The 20,590-nt window shown below is 30.0% G+C and overlaps 1 protein-coding gene across 1 annotated transcript in view; it reads left to right on the top strand.

Moving 5' to 3' along the window:
* Positions 1-20,590, top strand: part of LOC107439267 (disks large homolog 1) — a gene marked incomplete in the record, with an annotated part of 144,892 nt that overhangs the window by 60,641 nt on the left and 63,661 nt on the right. Inside the window, 5 exon segments of the mRNA XM_043051194.2 lie at positions 7,637-7,672; positions 8,476-8,511; positions 17,383-17,430; positions 18,461-18,585; positions 19,308-19,410. Of these exon segments, the coding sequence (XP_042907128.1) occupies positions 7,637-7,672; positions 8,476-8,511; positions 17,383-17,430; positions 18,461-18,585; positions 19,308-19,410 (348 nt within the window).

Here is a 20,590-nt window from a genome sequence, read left to right as displayed (position 1 = left end):
CCCCCTCTGCCCTGTGCGTCTCCAAACACGTCTTCGATGATCGTCAGGACACAGTTGGAAGCGGGATTCGTCGCTAAAGACTATACGTCCCCAGTCGGCATCATTCCAGCCATATCTGTTCAAAACATTCATGCATACGAAATTTCAAAGCAATCGGATGATTGCTTCTTGGTGCGTCGATTTTTTGGTGCGTCGAAATTTAAAAAATTGCCAATAAATAAAAGCGTCTCCTCCGTTATTGTAGGGTAGTACAATATATATATATATATATATTGCACTACCCTACAATAACGGAAGAGACGCTTTTATTTATTGGCAATTTTTTAAATTTCTCAAAAAATACTCAGAGAATTATTTTGTAACTTGTTCAGTAGTAATACTTAGCAATAAAATTTAAAGTTTTCAGAGGTTCAAGGGACCTGCAATAAATTACGAAAGAAAACGCGCAGTTTTGAACACCCTTGTGCTAGATAAATCAAGCAATAAGTTTGGAACTTGTATCGATTTTTTTATTTTTTATTTTTAATAACTGCATAAAGTCTCCTAGACCGAGAGTAAATATTTATAAAGATATGGACATTTTTAGGAAATATTATTTTTTCTCATTACGTTTTTCCTTAGTAACTTTATACATATTCAATGGTATGAAACAAAATTTTTGGAGCAATTTAGAATTAATTACAAAATTGAAGTTCTAAAATTTAAAAAGAAAATTTTTTAAAAACTTCGCAAGTTATGCATATTTAAGCTTGTTCTTTTATACAGCTCATGCACTGAAAAGAATTTTGAAATGTTTTTTTATAATTTTGTAGTGAATCGTACATGGTAATGAATGAAAATTTTTATTTTAATTATATTAATTTAAAGAATGTTCAGCAATTTTCTCAGTAGTTTTTATACTTTTGTAAAGTTTGTTTTTTTAAGCTTGCAACTTGCGTCGATTACTTTAGTTATTATATTTAATAACTAATTTAAATTTCGTAAACCTTGTGTAAATATTTTTGGCGAGATGGCCATTTTCATAAAGAAAAAATAATTGTTTGTATTACGTTTTTTTTAATATAACTTTATAAATATTCAACGAAATGAAACGAAATTTTCGGAAAAATTTGAAATTTAGTACAAAATTATTCATTTAAAATTTTAAAAAAATAATTTGTAAAAAACTGCGCAAAGTACAAGTATTTAAGATAGTTTTTTTTTACTGCTCATGCGCAGTAAAAATTTTAAAAAGTTTTTTTCATAATATTGTAGGGAATCGTAATTGACAACTCAGGAAAAAGTTTGATTTAAATATCTCAAAAATTGAAAAAATTTCAATAAATTTTTTAAATAGCTTTTTTATTTTTTTTAAAGAAAAACCTCGAAACTAAGAGGGGTTGTCACAAATTTTATTTGTATCAAAACACAAAATTTAGTAAGAAAAAATAATACTTTATAATAATCGTCTGAAATACAAACTTTTACATAGTTTTATGGAGGTAACATACTTTTATGGAGGCTGATCTCACACAATGCCGGTTTCATTCTTGTTTACTAGTACAAGATGAAATTTATGGATAATCTCTTATCGTTTCGAGCTTTCTTTTAAAAAGTACAAAAACTACTTAGAAAATTGCTTAAAAATTTTTGAGATATTTAAATAAAGCTTTTATCATTAGTTACCAAGTACGATTCCCTACAAAATTATGAAAAAAATTAAAAAAAATTCTGCTCATGCGCTGTAAAAAGAATCTAGCTAAAATACTTATATCTTGAGCAGTTTTTAACGATTTTTTTTTTCCGATTTTAGGTAACCAATATTATAATTAATTTTAAATTTCACCAATTTTTTTTTTTAATTTCATTGAATATAGAAAAATTTAGAGCAAAGTAACTTTTAACTAAATAGCAAAAAAAAAAGGGGGGGGAAATGTAATTTTAAAAAAATAATTTTTTTTTTATAAAATTGTCCATATCTTCATAAATATTTACTCTGAGTTTACGAAACTTTATGCAGTTTTAAAAAATAGCAACTCAAGTAGTCGATTCAAGTTTTAACAAAAATTTCCTTTATTCACTGGGTGCTCAAAAATACACGTTTTCTTTCGTAATGAATTGTAGGTCTTATAAACCTCTGAAAGCTTTAAATCATATTGGCTAAGTATGAGAAATCACATACTCTGAACCTCAAAGTTACAAAATAATCCTCTTAGTATTTCTATAGAATTTTTTTTTTAAAGTAAAAAACTGAAAGGGTCTCTTACTGTAATTCATACCGACTTAAAACGCTTGTGATCATTACAAGGAACACGACCGCTGGTCTAGGGGGTCAAAAATCTGAGTTGAAGGACAAATTGTACGGATTTCCGACGAACATCTTTTCTTCTTTTATTTCTTTCACAAAAAGTGTCGAATTTGAAGTATCAGATAGTCTACATTCAAAAATAAAGACACCCCCCCTCTCTCCCAAGAAAAAAACAACATAATATGTAAGTTAGTTTCGATTAGTCCGTAAACGGCATCTCCCCTGTGCTGTTTACGCATGCGCCATTGGGGGAGGGGGAGGATTCTTTTGCTCTTCAGATTCAATTCTGCTCTCAAACTATCCCCGTTCCTTCGAACGTAGAAGATGGAAGCATTGAACTGAAGATGAAATTTTTTGCTCGAATTCGGATTCGTCTTTTGATTGGAAAAGTAAGATACGATTCCCACCTTTTTTTGTTCCCTCCTTTTTAAAATTTTGTTTGTGTTTTGGGGGTCATTTCTCCCTCGTTTCGACCCCCACATTTCGATTCTCATGTTAGTACAAAGTATAGATTCTACAAACGATTTTCATTTTCATTCTAGCAACATTAGTTTTTTTCTTTTTCTTTTGGGTTTTTCAAAAACTTTGTGTCACTTGTTAGCATGACTAGTTGTTCATTTAGGCGATTTTTTTTCCCTTTAAAACTGTAAGACTTTACACAAAAAGATCAGGGTTTTTTTTTTTTCTCTTCTAAGAAGATTGTGTCAACAAACCTGAATCTTTGTGCATGCATGCATATTATTGACATTATAGATAAAATTCATGAAAGATCTTACATATTACTCATTTTTATCAATGTAATTGAGATACTTTGTTTTGTGTGTGTGTGTGTGTGTGTGTGTGTGTGTGTGTGTGTGCGTTTTTAAAAGAAATCTAATACGAAATTTTTGAAATTAAATAATTAAAAGTGTGCATTTAATTTTAGAATATAGTGTCAATTTTTAGAATATGTCTCTTAAAAATGATTGTTTTTAACATGACAAGTTCAAAAATTCAATTGCGGGAAGTAACTTTAACTGTCTCAAAAAGAAAAAAAATTGTAAAAACCATTTCAAAAAATCAATTAAAATGATTACCTTATTTGACTTAGAATCATCTTTGGAACAGATTCAATTGTTTTATTACAGAAAATGCCATGATTGAGTGGGGAAAATGTGGAAGCAAATCTTAAGTAGTATTTGTAAAAAATGTCTTCTCATTTTTATTCAAAACTGACTGTTTTAACTAAACAGGGATTATGAATGAATTATTTGAGCTGTCGAATCATTCACTCGATGATTCATTTCTGATTTTAATCAGGGAATCCAATCGGTAGATTCAAATGATTCGAATCACTGCTATTTACTGAAAATAATTGAAACTCTGCCGGATTCAATATGGATTTGTTTAAAATGAATGCTGCTATTGTACCGAAAAGACAGTTTATACAGTTTATATATATTATAATTTATAGACTACAGAAGTACTACCAATCAAGAGAGAGAGCAAAACAAGACTCGAAAAAAATTGTTTAAATCTTAACATTAAAAAGTAGTTGCAAGGAAATTTTACAAACTAGTTGATTATTTATTCCTATTTATTTATTATTTTTTACAAATGTAGCAAACTACGAAATAAAGTAGCGTTATATTGCAGTATTTCGACCACCGTGCAATTGAAAATTCTATTCGAATTCTTAATGCCTTTTTTTTTTTCAAAGCATTCAAGATAGATTCTTACAGGTCTAAAAAATAAAAAAATTCCGACGGAAAAAATATCACAAAAGGCAACTTTCTATCTTTATATATTAGTTTTGTAAAGGAAAACAGAAAAACAATAGTGTTCAGTAGCTTTTTTTTTACCATTTTTATACAATCATTAAAAAATTAATTCAGTTGTTTGGAACGAACGCGGTTAGCAAGATTTTGATTGCTTCCATTTTTTTGATTGCTAGAACCGGCTGATTCCAATCAACTTATTCGAATTTGAATCATGCGAGTGAATTAATTGCGCTAGATTTAAAACACTTTGATGAATCGTCTGGTCCAATTCTATTAGGACCTTAAAAGTTAGAATTTTTCCCAAACTATTTTTCTGCGGAAAAAAAATGTGCTATTGTACGGAAGGAAATTGAATTGTTTTTTTTTTCTTTTTATGTTTGTCGCATTTGATTTCGGTTGCATTTTCAGAACTCATTGCATGGGAGGTCGATTATTTATTCTATGAGAAGAATTACTGTGCAGAGGAAATGGAACATTCGAAACATTTCTGGAAATCTAATTACTTCTGTGTTGAGATTAATTCTAGTTTGCTTCCTCCAATGATGATGTTGCAGACAGCTTTTCCCATTTGCTGCACCGAATTTGTCACATAATTAAACTATAGTGTCCAACCATTTTTAGGAGCTAAATATTTTACAGCCCTTTATTTATTTCTCTTAAAATATATACTATGAACTAAACCTTGTTTTTTTAGAAAAATTTCCATTAGATCTTTTTTTCTGAAAACACTTGTTACAGAAATTAAATTTTATAAATATTATTCTTAATTTAACTTTTAATGCATTGACGTAAATATTTATTGTAAAACTAAAATACGTAAAATGATTGCTAATTATTTTCGGGATTAGATTCTGAGAAAAACTCATATTTTATTCAACACAGAGGGTTTTTTTCTCTATATATTTGGAAGGAAAAAAAGTTTTTAAATTTTGTAGTTTATTTTTATACGATTTTTGCTTGCAGATAAAGGTGGTGCTGAAAATAACAGTGTAAAAAAATAGTAATAAATAAATGAAACAATCATATTAAAGATTAAAAAAAGATATTACCATGAATCTCTTTGTTCTAAGAAATCTAACGATTGTATTTTCACTAAGTGCCAGTTTCGCTAAGTGTCAGTTTGATGTAAACCCCAACAATCTTTAGATTGCTGGAGTTTACATCAAACATGCTGATTATTAATTAGTTTATTTATCTCTCTAGTTATTATTTAAGTTATATATATATATATATATATATATATATATTCAAAAAATTGAAANAACTCGTTTATCTAAAGTGAATTCCACTCAAAAAAATAATCTACATAAGTATTTTGCGTTTTAAAATACCGTCTGCACAAATGAATGAGCATCACTACCGCAAAAGTGTTTTCTATTTTAATCACTGTAAATGATTTAATTATTAATAGGATAAGTATTATTCATTAACTCATTAGCAGTTCACACTATATATATATATATTCAATAAATTCAAAGATAAAAATTTCATGTTTTATAAGCTCGAAAATTCTCTTTCCGAGTCATTTACCTCTGGTGAGCCTTGAGAATGGCAATATTTGAATCAAATATTTAGAGTGGCAAAAAAATTGGCTCAAGACTCGCCACGCGTAAATGAGAAAAACAACAGTGATTTAAAACAAAATGTTCATGATTGTCTTCGAAAAATGGCAAATACGAGGAAAAAAAAGAAAGCTAGAAAAACTGTGGTTGTTTCGAGAGTGAATAACTTGCAACAGCGGGCAAACAAGACAAGTTGGGCCAGGAAAGTGTGGCTGGTAGGGCACTGGACCCATGTCCAAGAGTTCGTGGGCTCGATCCCAGGCCGGCTGAGGACTGTAATAAATGGTGACTGATGCACGTTAAATCTGTGGAATCGCAATACCTTTGGGGGTACTGATACAGGAGTTTCCTTGTCTTCTGGATTGGTTCAAAATGACAAGGCTACGGAGTTGAACATTAGCAGTCATTAACCCAGAATTCGGTCGGGTGTTCAGCGACGGATATATATATTAAAACAAATAAAAAAAACAAGACAAGTTGGACTAAAGGAACAGAGTAGAGAAGTCAGCTGTCAAAAAATTGCAATGAATCATCTATTGTCGCATATTTTTGGAACCTAGGTGATAAATTGAATTTCGATAATGTCAAATTTTTTACCAATACACGCATCAGCACGTCTTGATTCCCGAGAATCTTGTTTTACTTATGTGAATGCTCTTGTTAACGACATGAGTTCCTCACCATCTCTCTGTAGCGCGTGGAAATGCATGCTTTGTTTCTCTCGGCTACTGCGATTTTAATAGTTCATCTTTATAAAAAATTTTTTTAAAATTTTGTATTTCACTCTCCGGTACTGCGTCATTTCGAGTTTTATTTTTTCTATTTAATTTTCATTTTCCTTTGGCAACTTCACATTTTCTGTTTCAAATCACTATTTTTTTTTCATTCACGTCTGACGATAATCTTTGGACTTTTACTTTTTTGAGCGTTTTAAACATGCCGACTTTTATCGCTATTTTCATATTTTTTTGAAGCCATTGAAGTCATTTATCATCAAGTATACTGTATTACATTTGTGCCTTCATGATTATTTAGAGCAGTACCTTATGCTCATAGAAGCAAATATTTGTGTATTATTATTTTAACAGGATTCAAGCGGTTCTTTAAAAAAATGAAGAAAACCGTGGCATTTATATTGTAATTACTAGAGCCCGGATTTTGATGACCTAAAAAATATCAACTAATGCCCTTAAAAAGTGCAAGAAATGCCCTTAAAAGGTGCAAAAAATGCCCTTATAAATGCTCTAAAAATGCGAAAAATGCCTTATGACAAGAAATAAGTAAAGTAAAAATATTGAACTAAAACAATGTTTTACTCTTTAAAATTATTATGAGTCATTTCAAAAAATATAAAGCAATGCAATACTTGTTCTACGTTCATTAAAGTTTGAAAAATATGTTTTGTATCCTAAAATAACCAAAAAAAAGGAAAATTTATTGACTCCAAAACATTTTCATTTTGTATAGAATCTTTAATGAATATAACAACTTCCATCTCATTATATTACTAAATAACAGAATTATATTGGATTATTAAATGTTTTTTGATATTTCGAAATGTAAACGAGCGTCTTTTGCCTGAAAGTAAATTTTTATACCTGGAGAAGCTTCTTTCAACGTCTACTGGTGCTATTGGTGCGTACTTGAAAAAGACGGTCTCACTTACTGACAATTCTTCTTCAATTTGAAAAGATGTTGCTTCACCTGTTAATATCCTAGAGATTTTCTTCATTGTTTAGAAGCCAGTGTAATAATAAAAATTGATAAAAATTGGAAAAAATTAACAAAAAACTTAAAAAATGTTTTAAATGCAAAATACGCCCCAAAATTTAAAGAAAAATGCCCTATAAATCTAAAAAATGCTCTAAAAGGCAAAAAATGTCCAAAAATGCAAATGTCATCGAAATCCGGGCCATAGTAATTACAAAGTTTACTTTAAAATTTCAAACCTTCATGTTTTGCATCCAGATATTTAGAGTTATTGAAATTGTTTGTTGTGGTGAATCTCTCTCTCTTTTTTTCACCAGAATACAGATGGATGGTTACTCCCAGACTATGATCAAGTAAGTATTTATGTTTTAGAACAATTTTATATTATAATTATTCTACATCTTTTTTATACTATGTTTAATGTGTAAAACATTTTATAGCTTACATTATTTGAATAGCATTTGATGCAACGATTAGATTCCTACTTAGCACACTCCAATGGTTCCTTTTAAATTTATGCAAACGATATTTTAAGAAATCAGATACCTAAACGCACTTTTTTCTAAATAAACATCGTATTCGAAAGCCCTCCAATAGTTTTCTTTTCTTTGGAAAGCGTCATGTTAATTTTATATTTTGCCTATTTCTCTGCATATGCAAAATTATTTGTGCAACGAGAAGGATTTTTTTTGTGAGCATTTCTAAAACTCGTTTATCTAAAGTGAATTCCACTCAAAAAAATAATCTACATAAGTATTTTGCGTTTTAAAATACCGTCTGCACAAATGAATGAGCATCACTACCGCAAAAGTGTTTTCTATTTTAATCACTGTAAATGATTTAATTATTAATAGGATAAGTATTATTCATTAACTCATTAGCAGTTCACACATAGTAACAATAATTATAATTTTTCTTAAATAAATACATAAAACTTTTTTGAATGATGACCTTTTCTTTGTATAAGAACTACCGAACCGAAATGTATAATTGTATAAGAGATTATTTGTTATTTTTGCTTTTTAATCTATCATTCATATATATATATATTAACTTAACTTTCTTCGTGTTTTCTTGTATTTTTTTATATGTATATATATATATATATATACGTATATATATATTTATANTAAGATTCTAGATGTACTATTTACAGGCTCAAACTCCTTTACTTGGATCGGATAGATTTATCGTAAGTATATTTTTTATTTCAATGCCTAATATTAATAATATTTCTAATATTTATTAACAATTATTATTGATAAAATTTTACTAGCCGGGTGCTAAAAGTATCGCCAGTGTCAGGAAAGCATATTAAAATGTTTGTTTCCGTAGAAGGCCGCATCTAGAAAAATTGATTTCCAGGTGTTCTATATGGGTTTTTAAACAACCTCATACCATGTGTGTGCATGGAGAGCTGTCACAAACTAAGGACTAAATGAGCCAAATAGTAGTATTTTCTACTATTACATGAATTGTTAAGCATTTATATAGAGGGTTCCTGCTAAACTGAAATGATGAATGAACACTTGCTTTCTCTATTTCGTGCTTCTAAGATCTTTGTTTTTCAATATCCATATTTAATTGTTTTCTAACCTGTATATTTGATCTAATATAACCCCCCCTACAAAGTACTGATTAATTTAGTGAAATACATTTTCTACAGGATGATTTTAAAATTGCTTTTGAACAATATCTTCAAAATTATGGCTTCTGATGTATGTTTTATATTGTAGACTAAAAAAAGCGATCTCGATAAAAATTATGTTATTGATGGCTCAAGGGATACAGTGCTCGCCTTCCAATGAGGTAAACGGGCTTCGAATCCCAGCGATTTCTGATCTATTCGAATTCCGCACCCGACACAGTACTGACATAAAATATTCTCAATGGTTAGAGTCCACTTACCGTAAGTCTAACCGTGAGAGGTTTTCTCTCCTTGTAACGCAAATGCGGGTTAGTTGCATCACAAAGGCCTAAACGAGGGCGAAATTTCTCCCAATGCTTGATCCAGGAGCTCCTTTATCTTCTGGATTAAATTCAAAATTACTAGGCTAGGGAGTTGAACATTGGTAGTTGTAAACTCAAAAATTGGGTTCATCGACGATTATAAGACAAAATAAATGTGTTCGGATGATATGTTCTATTTAATTTTATAATCGTCGTTGAACAGCTGACCCAATGTTTTGGGTTTACGACTACAACGCTCAACTCCGTAACCTTGTAATTTTGAACACAATTCAGAAGACAAAGGAACTCCTGGATGAAGTATTGGATGAAAGACTTGGATTTTTGGGCGGACTTTGTGACGGAACTAACCCGCATTTGTGCAACATGGAGAAGAAATCCACGGAAACCTCACACGGTTAGCCTGATGGTAAGGGGAATTTAACCCATGATCCGTCCACCACTGAGGATATTTTACGTCTGCACTGTGGTCGGTGCGAGCGGGTTGCGGAATTCATATCGACCAGCTATGACTGGGATTTGAACGCAGTTCACGTCACTTGGAGGCGAACGCTTTATCCCCTGAGCCACCACGACTCTGATGTCCTATTTGTAACATTCATATATATTATGTATTTGTTATTGGAGCAGTTTTTTCAATGAAAAACTCAAAACATATCTTGATGAGTCACGAATTAACTTTCGCCGCACAAAAATATATTGGTATTTTATTCAACGAATGTTCTTTTCCGTTTCGTTTTTTATTCAGTCATACTTTTTGAAGTACAAATAAAAAGATTTTGAAATTATTTTTCTCAGACGTTTTTGAAATTAAATTTTTTATGATGAATTTTTGAAAGTAAAATCGATTTGCCAATTGTTTTGAATAAAAAAAAATGCAAAAAATCAGTATATTTTTTTATTTAATTAATAGATACAAGGAACTAAAATAAAATATAATACACGAGTTTTAAACTGAAATTCAATTTTTTTCGTTAGTAAAAAACATTTACTTTACAATAAGTATACTATCCCGAGTTATCTCGGGCAAACGGAAAAAATTAAATATTAGTCTATGAATGATAGTTTTTAATACCACGCCATTTTTTTTGTACTCTTTTTATATTCTATGTAAATTCAGCAACCATTGTATATACAATCATACAAAACATGTGCTCCAAATTCTGCTTGGCCCGAGTTATCTCGTGATAATAAATATTTGCCATCTATACATACCCGAGTTATCTCGGGATAATAAATATTTGCAATCTATACATATCCGAGTTATCTCGGGATAAATCGGTTAAGCTTAACAACAGATTTTAAGCTATCGACTTTGATCGAAACTATTTTAAGTTATTTATTTCATTATTTATTCGATATTATTTATTTCCTTTAAGCGATTAAAATCGAAATTATATGAATCGATTTTAAGGTTTTGAGGTGAGGGAAAATTATTTTTTCTATTTTCACAAATAATTTCTTTTTGCCAGTATTACTCAACGTTTTCTGAGAAAATCAGTATTTTTTTATTAAATAGTGGATGAATATCTTTAATTTTATGTCATTTACGTTGTAAATATTATTATTTGTACTCAAATCGGTTTTCATCAGTTTAAACAGTAATAGAATTAAATTTTTTAATAAATTTCATGGCTGACAAATATCTAGTTTTAAATAGTTGACTCGCATATTTTTTATTGCGTTTTGTGCTGTTTGTTAGCACAAAAATCACGAAAACGAAAGTCAAAATATTTTGCCTAATATCTAAGATGTCGAGGGTGTGAATAAAAAGTTTTTTTTTAAAAAAGCTATAGAATTTTTTTCGTTGAGCTGAAAATGTTCTTATCTGTAGGGTGTATTATCTTTTGCGATAGTGTCGTCCAGGGTAACGCCTTACTTAAGTTAGGTTATTTGGATTGTTTTTGTACGTTTTTTTAAGTGAAGTGATGTAAACTAAAATTAGTTGAAAAACTATTTTCGGTAAAGATTTACGTGAAAGGATGCGGAAATGGTTGAACGAATTTCTCTTTCCACAACACCCCTACAACTACATCAGGGTAAGTCTTCCTCAACCTCACCATTCAGGTTTATTTTTAATAATTTATTTGATATTTAATAGAAATTATTAAAGCCAATGAGGAAAAAATTAGAAATTTAAAAAGCCATTATACATTGAATGTGTCATGAAAAAGATATTTCTTTTCACTTTCAAATTGAAATACAACAATAATTATATATGGACTATATACATGTATTCATTATTTATTTGATATTTAATAGAAATTATTAAAGTAATACGCCAATGAGGAAAAAATTAGAAACTTTCTTCAGTTTAAATATTTGCGAAATAATTAGAAGTACAATAGTTCGAATTACATTCGGTTAGTATGTTCGCTAATAAACATTGTTTATGAAATCGTGGTCGCCCAAAAGGAAAGACGATCATTTAGGGTTGAATGGCCAAAAAATATTTAGGTCTTGTTCTTAGAATACAACAAACATGATGAAATTTTTTAAAGTAGCTATCCTAAGATTCTAGATCATAGAACCATTTTTGAAAACTCAATAGAAGTAATTTAATCATGGTAAGTAATTCTAGGACAACTGTTTGCACAAAAGTAAATAAAACTGCATACATTCTGTGCTATATATTATGTATAACACAATTTTCGCAACTAAATTATTTCCAATTAACCGTTTGTTTAATTGATTAAATAAGATGCAAAGAAGGCAATTAAAGAGTATCTGACGCATTAGACAGGAACCATTTATAAAATGCTATGTATCTACATTCACTAAGCAATTATTGTCAATTAATTTGAATACCATTTGGAAATTTATTTCAGTACTTAAATTTACTTAAAGTCATGATGGGTCATCAAATGTACAATTTTTGTGAAAATGATTCATGTATATATCATAATAAATAAATTTAAAAAAAAGAAAAAAACAAGGAAAATTAAGAAGAAAAAAAAATTTTTTTAGTGCTCCTCAAACTATTGTATTGATATATTTTGCTCTGGCTATATTGATACAATATTAGAATGCACTCCTTTTTGCGGATTTAATCGTGTGAGCTGATGAAAAGATTATATCTTTTATTTTCCCAATTTTTATTATTTTGTTTATTATTTTTCTTTCTACCTTTTTTCATTGTTCTGTAAATTTTTTAATGTTTTCTCTACATTTTGAACTTATGCATATATAGAAGAAATTTATAAGTGCAAGCTCAAAGGCACGCGAACAACGTGTCCATAATAGGAAAGCGCCCCTAGCAGCGTAAGGGGACATTTCCGATCATAGTTTCGTATGATGTGCCCTATTTCCCCTTGTTGTAACATTTATGAGGCACCCTGTATACTCAAAACTTCAAAAGAATATAGCAGGAAGGACTAAGAAATAAGCAATCTTAACCAATTTGCCCTTAAACATCTCATGTTAGTCTTCATTATGGGATAAAGAAACACGCAAATCTCTGAATTGTATGTTTTTTTTAAAAATATTATTAATGATTTTCGTGTTTATTTAATATTGTTAGTGATTTTTATTTTTATTTAAAATTACGAGTGATTTTTAAGTTTATGAAACATTATACCTAGGTTAATAAGTATTTTTATGTATGTTTATTAAATCACTTTTGCACACTAAAGTATATAAATATACGTCAATAAATTTTACGGGTACGAAGTTTATACTTAATATCATCATTCTAAACGATAGAAATACCATATTTTTAACGCATGTAACCAGTTTAAGGAATTTACTTAGAGAAACTCCAGCAAAAAAATGTGATCCAACCTATTGCAAGACATTTAATTTACTGTAACAATAATTTTTATTTCGCCTTTTGAAAGATTAGAAAGGATGACAACAGTTAGAACAACAAAATAAAATAAATACTTCCTTAAAATGATTAATCAAAAGTTCGATTAGTTTTGAATCTGTTTTTGACTGACTTGATCAGCAAAATATTCTTTAAATAAAAGCAATTTTTAAAAAAAAAAATTATTTCAGTAATTAATAAATTAAGTTTAATTATTAAGGAAATTAAAATTTTGAAAGATATATTTGAAATATTATTTATCATCTCTGTTTAGTACCTATCGGTCCAATTTATGGATGAAAAAAGAAGATGTAAAATATAAGAAAATTTAAGAACAATACGATTTTTCTTCTCACTGTTAAGATATTAGAAAGATTTTTTTTTTAATTTGAAGAAAAAGAATTATGTTTAATTTCCGATTGATTTTTATTACTCTGACAGATTACTTTGATATTTTTTCTGATTACTCTGACCTAATATTTTTATTTTTCTGTTTTACGCAGTTAAAATGGATGCATGTTTTGACTGTATGTGTTATTATGATTTAAAATATGCAAAGTACATTTTCTCTCTTATCTATTAGATATTAATCAAAGCTGATATAAATTTTTTAATTCATGCACAACATTTTCAATTTATTTATGACAATATATGGTATGCCCTTTATTTGTTTTAACAAAGTCAAATTAATTTTCGCTATTATTCTAATTTCTAGTTTTAGCATGCTTAAAAAAAAGTTGAATTTCAAAGAGTTACGACGTCTGTTTAGAAAATAAAGTTACATAGAAAAAACTGTTGAAAAGAGAGGATAAAATTAGTCAAAAAAAACAATTTTAATTTTTAAAATCAGATCACCAAAATAGCGTCAAAGTCAGTTGAAAGTTTCGAGCCAAGAAACATCATTGCTTTTTTTTCCTCACCGGCGCAAAGGAAATGCATACATCTCAATTTCACTTTGTTTATATGAACTTAACTATACTTGTCTCAACTTATGTATGTTTCTCAACTTAACTATGCTTGTCTCAACTTATGTATGTTTCTAAATAAACGTATCTATAACTATGACGTAACAATAACTATGACATATCTCAAAAACAGAATAAAGATAAAAACTGTTTACCCACTTGAAATCAGCGCGCGAGGCATTCCATACAAACATCTCCTTCCAACTAAAAAAAACTATATATATATATATATGGGTGATTCTCACGAAATATGACAATTCACTGTCCCTTTCTCGAAGATCAAATACTATAATACTAAAACAACTTTTTTTAAAAAAAAAATAGTAAATTGTATTGCTGTTAGCATTTTAAAATGACTTTGCACTAGCATTGAATGTTTTGTATAGTTAAAAACTTTAATTGAACTTTTAAATGTCATGTTTCTGGCATGTCCTAAACAATGTTTCCAATAATAACTAGCTTCAAAACTTCCCATAATTTTTCTATATCTAATTTTTTTGATCTAAACCGGTGTAAGCATTTCTAGAATATACGCAGAGGGTATTATTTATAAAAACTTCGTTTAAATAAATTTTTTCTGTCAATAATTTGTCTGTCCCAAGAAAATCTGCCATTTTCCTGGCTACTTTTATTTAGTGCTTTATAACCAAAATAGATAGAGCCAGCAGTCAATATCTTATGTTAATAGATTGATCAGATACCCTCCTATATGAACATGTCTTGTTGCATGAATAAAGAATCAATTTTCTGGTTCAAAATCTATTTCAAAAAATTTTTCAAGATCAGTAGGTTTTTGTGTTGTCATTTTCCTGGCTTCTTGAAATCATTAATAACATGAACTACATAGATTTATCTCAGTTATTTTAAGAAATCATGTTGTTTTCTGCAGAATGTAAACGTCTTAGGCCAAAATATTAAATTGAAGTAAAGTTATATGCTATAAAATGGCGAATTTGTCATTATCTTGGCTGTCATTTTCCTGGCTTATGAATTCCAGGACATTGAAGTGTTACCAGAAATTTTTTTTAACTGCTAATACTGTAAGGAGGAAAAGCAAATATTAACCTAATACCAAGTTTATGTATGATTGTAATATGGTTGGATGTAATCAAAGTTATTTATTTATTTAATGATTGGTTATTATACATAATTTTATTCTGTACATATCAGTAGCAACAAAAAAAAATTTGATTCTTTCTACACTGGTTAAAAAGCATTAATTTAAGTAATTTATGGTCCATCTAACATAAAGGCTTAAGTTGAGTTACTTACTATTAACATAAAAAGAGTGTTTTTTAAACTTCTAAGCTAATATGTCATTTTCCTAGCATTCAAGATTTGGCGAATTTTTATTTTATTTTTTTTCTCGAGTAAATGTCAATAAACTACACTACTGTCTGTAAGATATTAATAAATGTAACTAAAGAAGTATACAAAAAAAATTTTAGATTATTTTGAAGACNGAACTCCTGACCCTAGGTGATCCACCCACCTCGGCCTCCCAAAGTGCTGGGATTATCATATGATATCATATATCATATATATATGAAATATATATATAATATATATATACACACATACACGAATCATTTTCAAAACAATTTGTACACTTGACGACCCATCATGACTTTAAGTAATTTTAAGTACTGAAATAAAATTCCAAATGGTATTCAAAATAATTAACAATAATTTTTTAGTGAATGTAGATAAATAGCAGTTTGAAAATGGTTTCTGTTTAATGCGTCAGATACTACTTAATCGCCTTCTTTGCCCCTCAATTGGAATTAATTTAGTTTGCAAAAATTGTGTTATACGTAATATATAGCACAGACTATATGCAGTTTTAATTACTTTCGTGTAATCAGTTGTCTCATAATTTTTCCACACTCTTACCACGAGGAAATTATTTCTATTGAGTTGGTAAAATGAATTTAAAGGGAATTTTCGATAATGCAGCTATTTTAAATGTTTGTTGTATTCTAAGAGCAAGATAACCTCTCACGCATTAATTGTTCATTTAATTTTCCTTAATGTTATGTTTTGTATAAATGTTACTGTGAATGACCGAAATCCAACGAATGTCGACTTTCACCGGTGAATGTCAACAATCACGTAGTCGCTTTGGTCAATGTGCAAAACATTTGTTATATCCGATTTTATATTCATTTACTCTTTGATATTATTTAATTTATTTTAATGTCTGCTGAGGATAGATTAGGAGAAACATCTGTGTTCGAAGTACCGGGCAGTGGTACTCAACTGAACCTAGTATATGCTTCAGACATTTACCAAAAAGCTACTATGTGATTGTCACCATTCACCGGTTCAGATGGAAATCTATCCCAAGAGTCGCGATGGCTCAGGGGAAAGAGTGTTCGTCTTCCAATGCGGCGAACCGGGCTCGAATTCCAGTCGTTATGAATTCCACATCCGACTTGCGCCGACTGCAGTGCTGACGTGAAATATCCTAGGTGGTAGACGGATCATGGATTAGAGTCCCTTTGCTGTCAGGCTAACCGTTGGAGGTTCTTCGTGGTTTTCCTCTCCATGTGACGCAAATGCGGATTAGTTCCATCAGAAAGAAGACAAATTTCTCCCAATACTTGATCCAGGAGTTCCCTTGTCTTCTGGATTGGGTTTTTACCTTTGTGATTTTTACTTGGTAAAACTTTATTTTCGAATCGGTTTTTTTATTTTTTCCTCTTTTTGGTGTTCCTATTGTATTGATGTAGATTGTAATTTAAAATTAATATAGAGATTTCAAACGGCTATAACTATTTAATGAAAAAGAATGTATCGATGCGCACAGAATGTAGAAGGATTTTGTATAGATGCGTCACAGAGATTTTCCATGTGACTTTCCTTGGTCACAACGGACAACATCTACTACCATTTCACGCCGTACATTCTTCCGCTACTCATTCCTTTGCACAAACATCCATCTACAAATGTTGTTCCCATTTAGAGGTTCTTGATTGTAACACTGACGCTGTGATAACAGAATGATAATTGTTAAACTATAACAGGAAAAATGCTTTCTGCATGGGACTCGCCATTTTCACTTATGAACTCGCGCAGAATTCCGCTTCACTGCGCCCTACGTAAAGCAATTTTAAAGTTCCATCTACATTCTATGTTAATCTTATCTATAAGTTATTTTTCATTCAATAGTTGTAGATGTTTGTAATCTCATTTTGAAACAGTCCTGTATTGTATTGTGCTTTGGCAATATTAGAAAGCACTGTTTTTGAGGATATAATGTGAGCTGATAAGTGTAAATGATATAAATCTGTTGTACGTTAACTGTTTAAATAATTTCTTTTAGACAAATGGCGAAGAAGATTGGGAGTATGAAGAAATCACGCTGGAAAGGGTATAAAATACTTTTTTTCGTTACTTTTTTATGCTGCTTTTTTACTCTGCTGGCAACCCATCAACTGCCACCTTTTGGTGAGCGAAAATATTAAGTGCCGTTTGTGAACTCACCAAATCTCTTACAACCTTTAATTTTTTTTTAAATATTACTAATCTAATGTTTTCTAATACAAAACGGTAGGACATCGAGACATACGAAGAGTCCCTCGGTCCTTTGGAGGTTAAAATTCGTCGTAAAATTTCCGGGCTACGATTTCCGATTGATTTTTGCACCTAAGCTTGGAAAAGCACACGCCATTCAATATTATTACGCTTGCAGTGTTCGCAATATTACGCGTTCTTTCAATTTAGTTATGAAAGAAACAAATAACAAATGAATTATCCCCAAACTTGTTATGATGCTACCCAAAAAATAAACAACCACTGATATTTTACATAATTTTAAGATTAACACTAAAGCGAAGCAAACCTTACGCTTTATTTACAGAGATGCCAACTTGCTCCGGACAGCGAATAAATATTTTCGAGTGGTAGTTTATTAATTGTGATTCCTCCTTCAATAAATTCAATTTACTGGGTTTTTATCAACCACTATTTCTAAATAATTCGAAGGCTTATGTAATTCAACACTTTGTTATAGTTACGTCATGCTGAACCTTTTAAAAAGTAAGCAAAATTAGTCAAATATTTGTAAATTTACTTTGTAATTATTTACCGTTTTTTAAATTATTTAGGCGCGTCCGGAGCAGTTGGCATCTCTGTATTTATATTGTAATATTAATTTTGTTGAATTTATTTTAGGCTCACGACCTTTTAGTAGATTATAAATTGCGGAAAATTCTTATGAATGGTAAAAATCACACGTAAATTTAAACACGCATCAGAATAATAAAACTTCCTAGCCTTTTAACACTTCGCCTCATAACATAAGCGGAGGGATACATCGGAAGTTTTCTAAATTTCTTCCGATTTTAGTGTAAGTTTGTTATTGTTTACATTCAGTCAATAATTGTTTGTCTTTGTTTCAGAGTGGCACTGGATTGGGTTTCAGCATAGCTGGTGGTGTTGATAATCCCCACATTGGGGATGACCCAAGCATTTACATCACGAAACTCATCGCAGGTGGCGCTGCTGCAGCCGATGGAAGATTGCAGTAAGTGATTTTACTAAAATTGTACATAAATCTGCCACCACACGAAAATATGTATTTTATTCATTAAAAAAATATGAATATTTTATAATTTTTTTTTCAAATTACTTTCTTTCACGCTTGTTCTTCAAAGCTTTCTTTCGTTTCAAAAGTGAACCTTGAAAAAATGCTTCAAACACTATATTTTGAAAAATGCCTTACATTATTAAAGAAAATAATTTTTTTTTTTTTTTTACTCGTTCAATTTTTGAAAAAGTAGTGGTCGCGTGTTTTAAGAAGTGGCCACTGTTGAAAATGCCACAACTGGCTAGTTGCAAAATTTCTCTAATTTTGCACCACGCTGAAATTGTGGGATTGACTTCTTCTTCAAATAAGAAGGTCATATTTGGGTAAAATGGCTAATAGGAAGCATTTTGCTTATTCCTTTTCTCAGGCTAATTAGATTAAATAAATTGTATTGGGACTTGTAATAGGATGATTGGAAAAGTCTTGCTTATTCCTCTTTTGAGGCTAATTAGATTAAATTAATTGTATTGGGGCTTGTAATAGGCTGATTAGAAAAGTCTAGCTTATTCCTCTTTTGAGGCTAATTAGATTAAATAAATTTTATTGGGACTTGTAATAGGCTGATTGGGAAAGTCTTGCTTATTCCTCTTTTGAGACTTTGTAATAGGTTATTTGGAAATTAAATGTGTGAATTTAAAGAAATCACTTTTGTTTTTAAGGGTGAACGATGCGATAGTGAAAGTGAATGAAGCAAATGTTGTGGACGTTCCTCATTGCGTTGCTGTCGATGCACTCAAGAGAGCCGGTCACACAGTCAGGCTGGTATATTCATTTCTTATTCTTACACTCTGTAAACAATCTCATGGTTTCCAATTGTAGTGCCAAAATTGACGAGAATAATACATTTTCGTCGCATTTGTAAGTAGGGATTTCAAATATGAAATTAGTTTTGCTGCTAAGGATACACATTTTTTCAAAAAAATTTAAAATGACATTTTTAGTTTATTTTTGTCGAAATATACAAAATAGAAACGTTATCTGTTACTGTGTAAATCATGCGACACACTTTAAGAGATGTAAGGGTACATCATCAGGATTGAAATTAAATATGAAATCGTAACCGAAATGGCATGGCTAGGGGTGTTCTCCCTACTTTAACTAGTTCAGAAGCGAACGAAGAAACAGTTTATGATAGGGAAGCGCCCCTTACGACGTATGTCGGCGACATTTCGCGATTTTCTATACAGTTTTAATTGAAGATTCGGGTAGAAACAAATAGTAGATTTAAAATCAGTGTAACGTAAACTAAGATCTGTTAAAAAAATCTCATGCACCAGAAAAAAAGGTCCGTTGAGAAATTTATGAATGGAAAAAAATGCATCTGATTTAGGATTTCTGAATGATTGTTCGAATGAGCCTTTAAAGTGTGCATCAACGCTTGATTCGGTATAAAGTATTCATTCACACAATTTTTGGCCTGATTCGCTTTGACAGTTTATATATCATCCTCAGACTGACACGAATCAAATGTATATGCAGTCCGTGACCATATTATTAGATGCACTCTAAGATTCTATGAAAAATCTTAATGATCAGGTGATACTCTATACAGCTTTACTGTTTTTACGCGAATGTTTGCACTTGTTTACGTTCGTTTATCAATGGGTTAACATTGTAATGCAATACGTTAAAAATTAAATACAAATAGAAAGTACATAAAAAAAATCTCCCGAATAAAAACCCATAACATGTAGGTTTAAATACAAAAGTGCAAAACAAACATATAAAAGTGCATATACACTTATAAAATATAAAAGTGCTCATAAACTCGTTCAAAACATGTCATTATAAAAACACTATAGTGCGTCTCATAATGAGATCTAATTATTACAATATACTAATATAATGCCTGGTATAATAAATATTTATGTAATATATGGTGTAATTCAACCAATCGTCGAATTTATATAGCATATCGTTTACTTTAACCCATTAATACACG

Source organism: Parasteatoda tepidariorum, chromosome 4 (assembly GCF_043381705.1).
Source record: "Parasteatoda tepidariorum isolate YZ-2023 chromosome 4, CAS_Ptep_4.0, whole genome shotgun sequence".
Lineage (NCBI taxonomy): Eukaryota > Metazoa > Arthropoda > Arachnida > Araneae > Theridiidae > Parasteatoda > Parasteatoda tepidariorum.
This window is presented reverse-complemented; position numbering and strand designations above follow the sequence as displayed.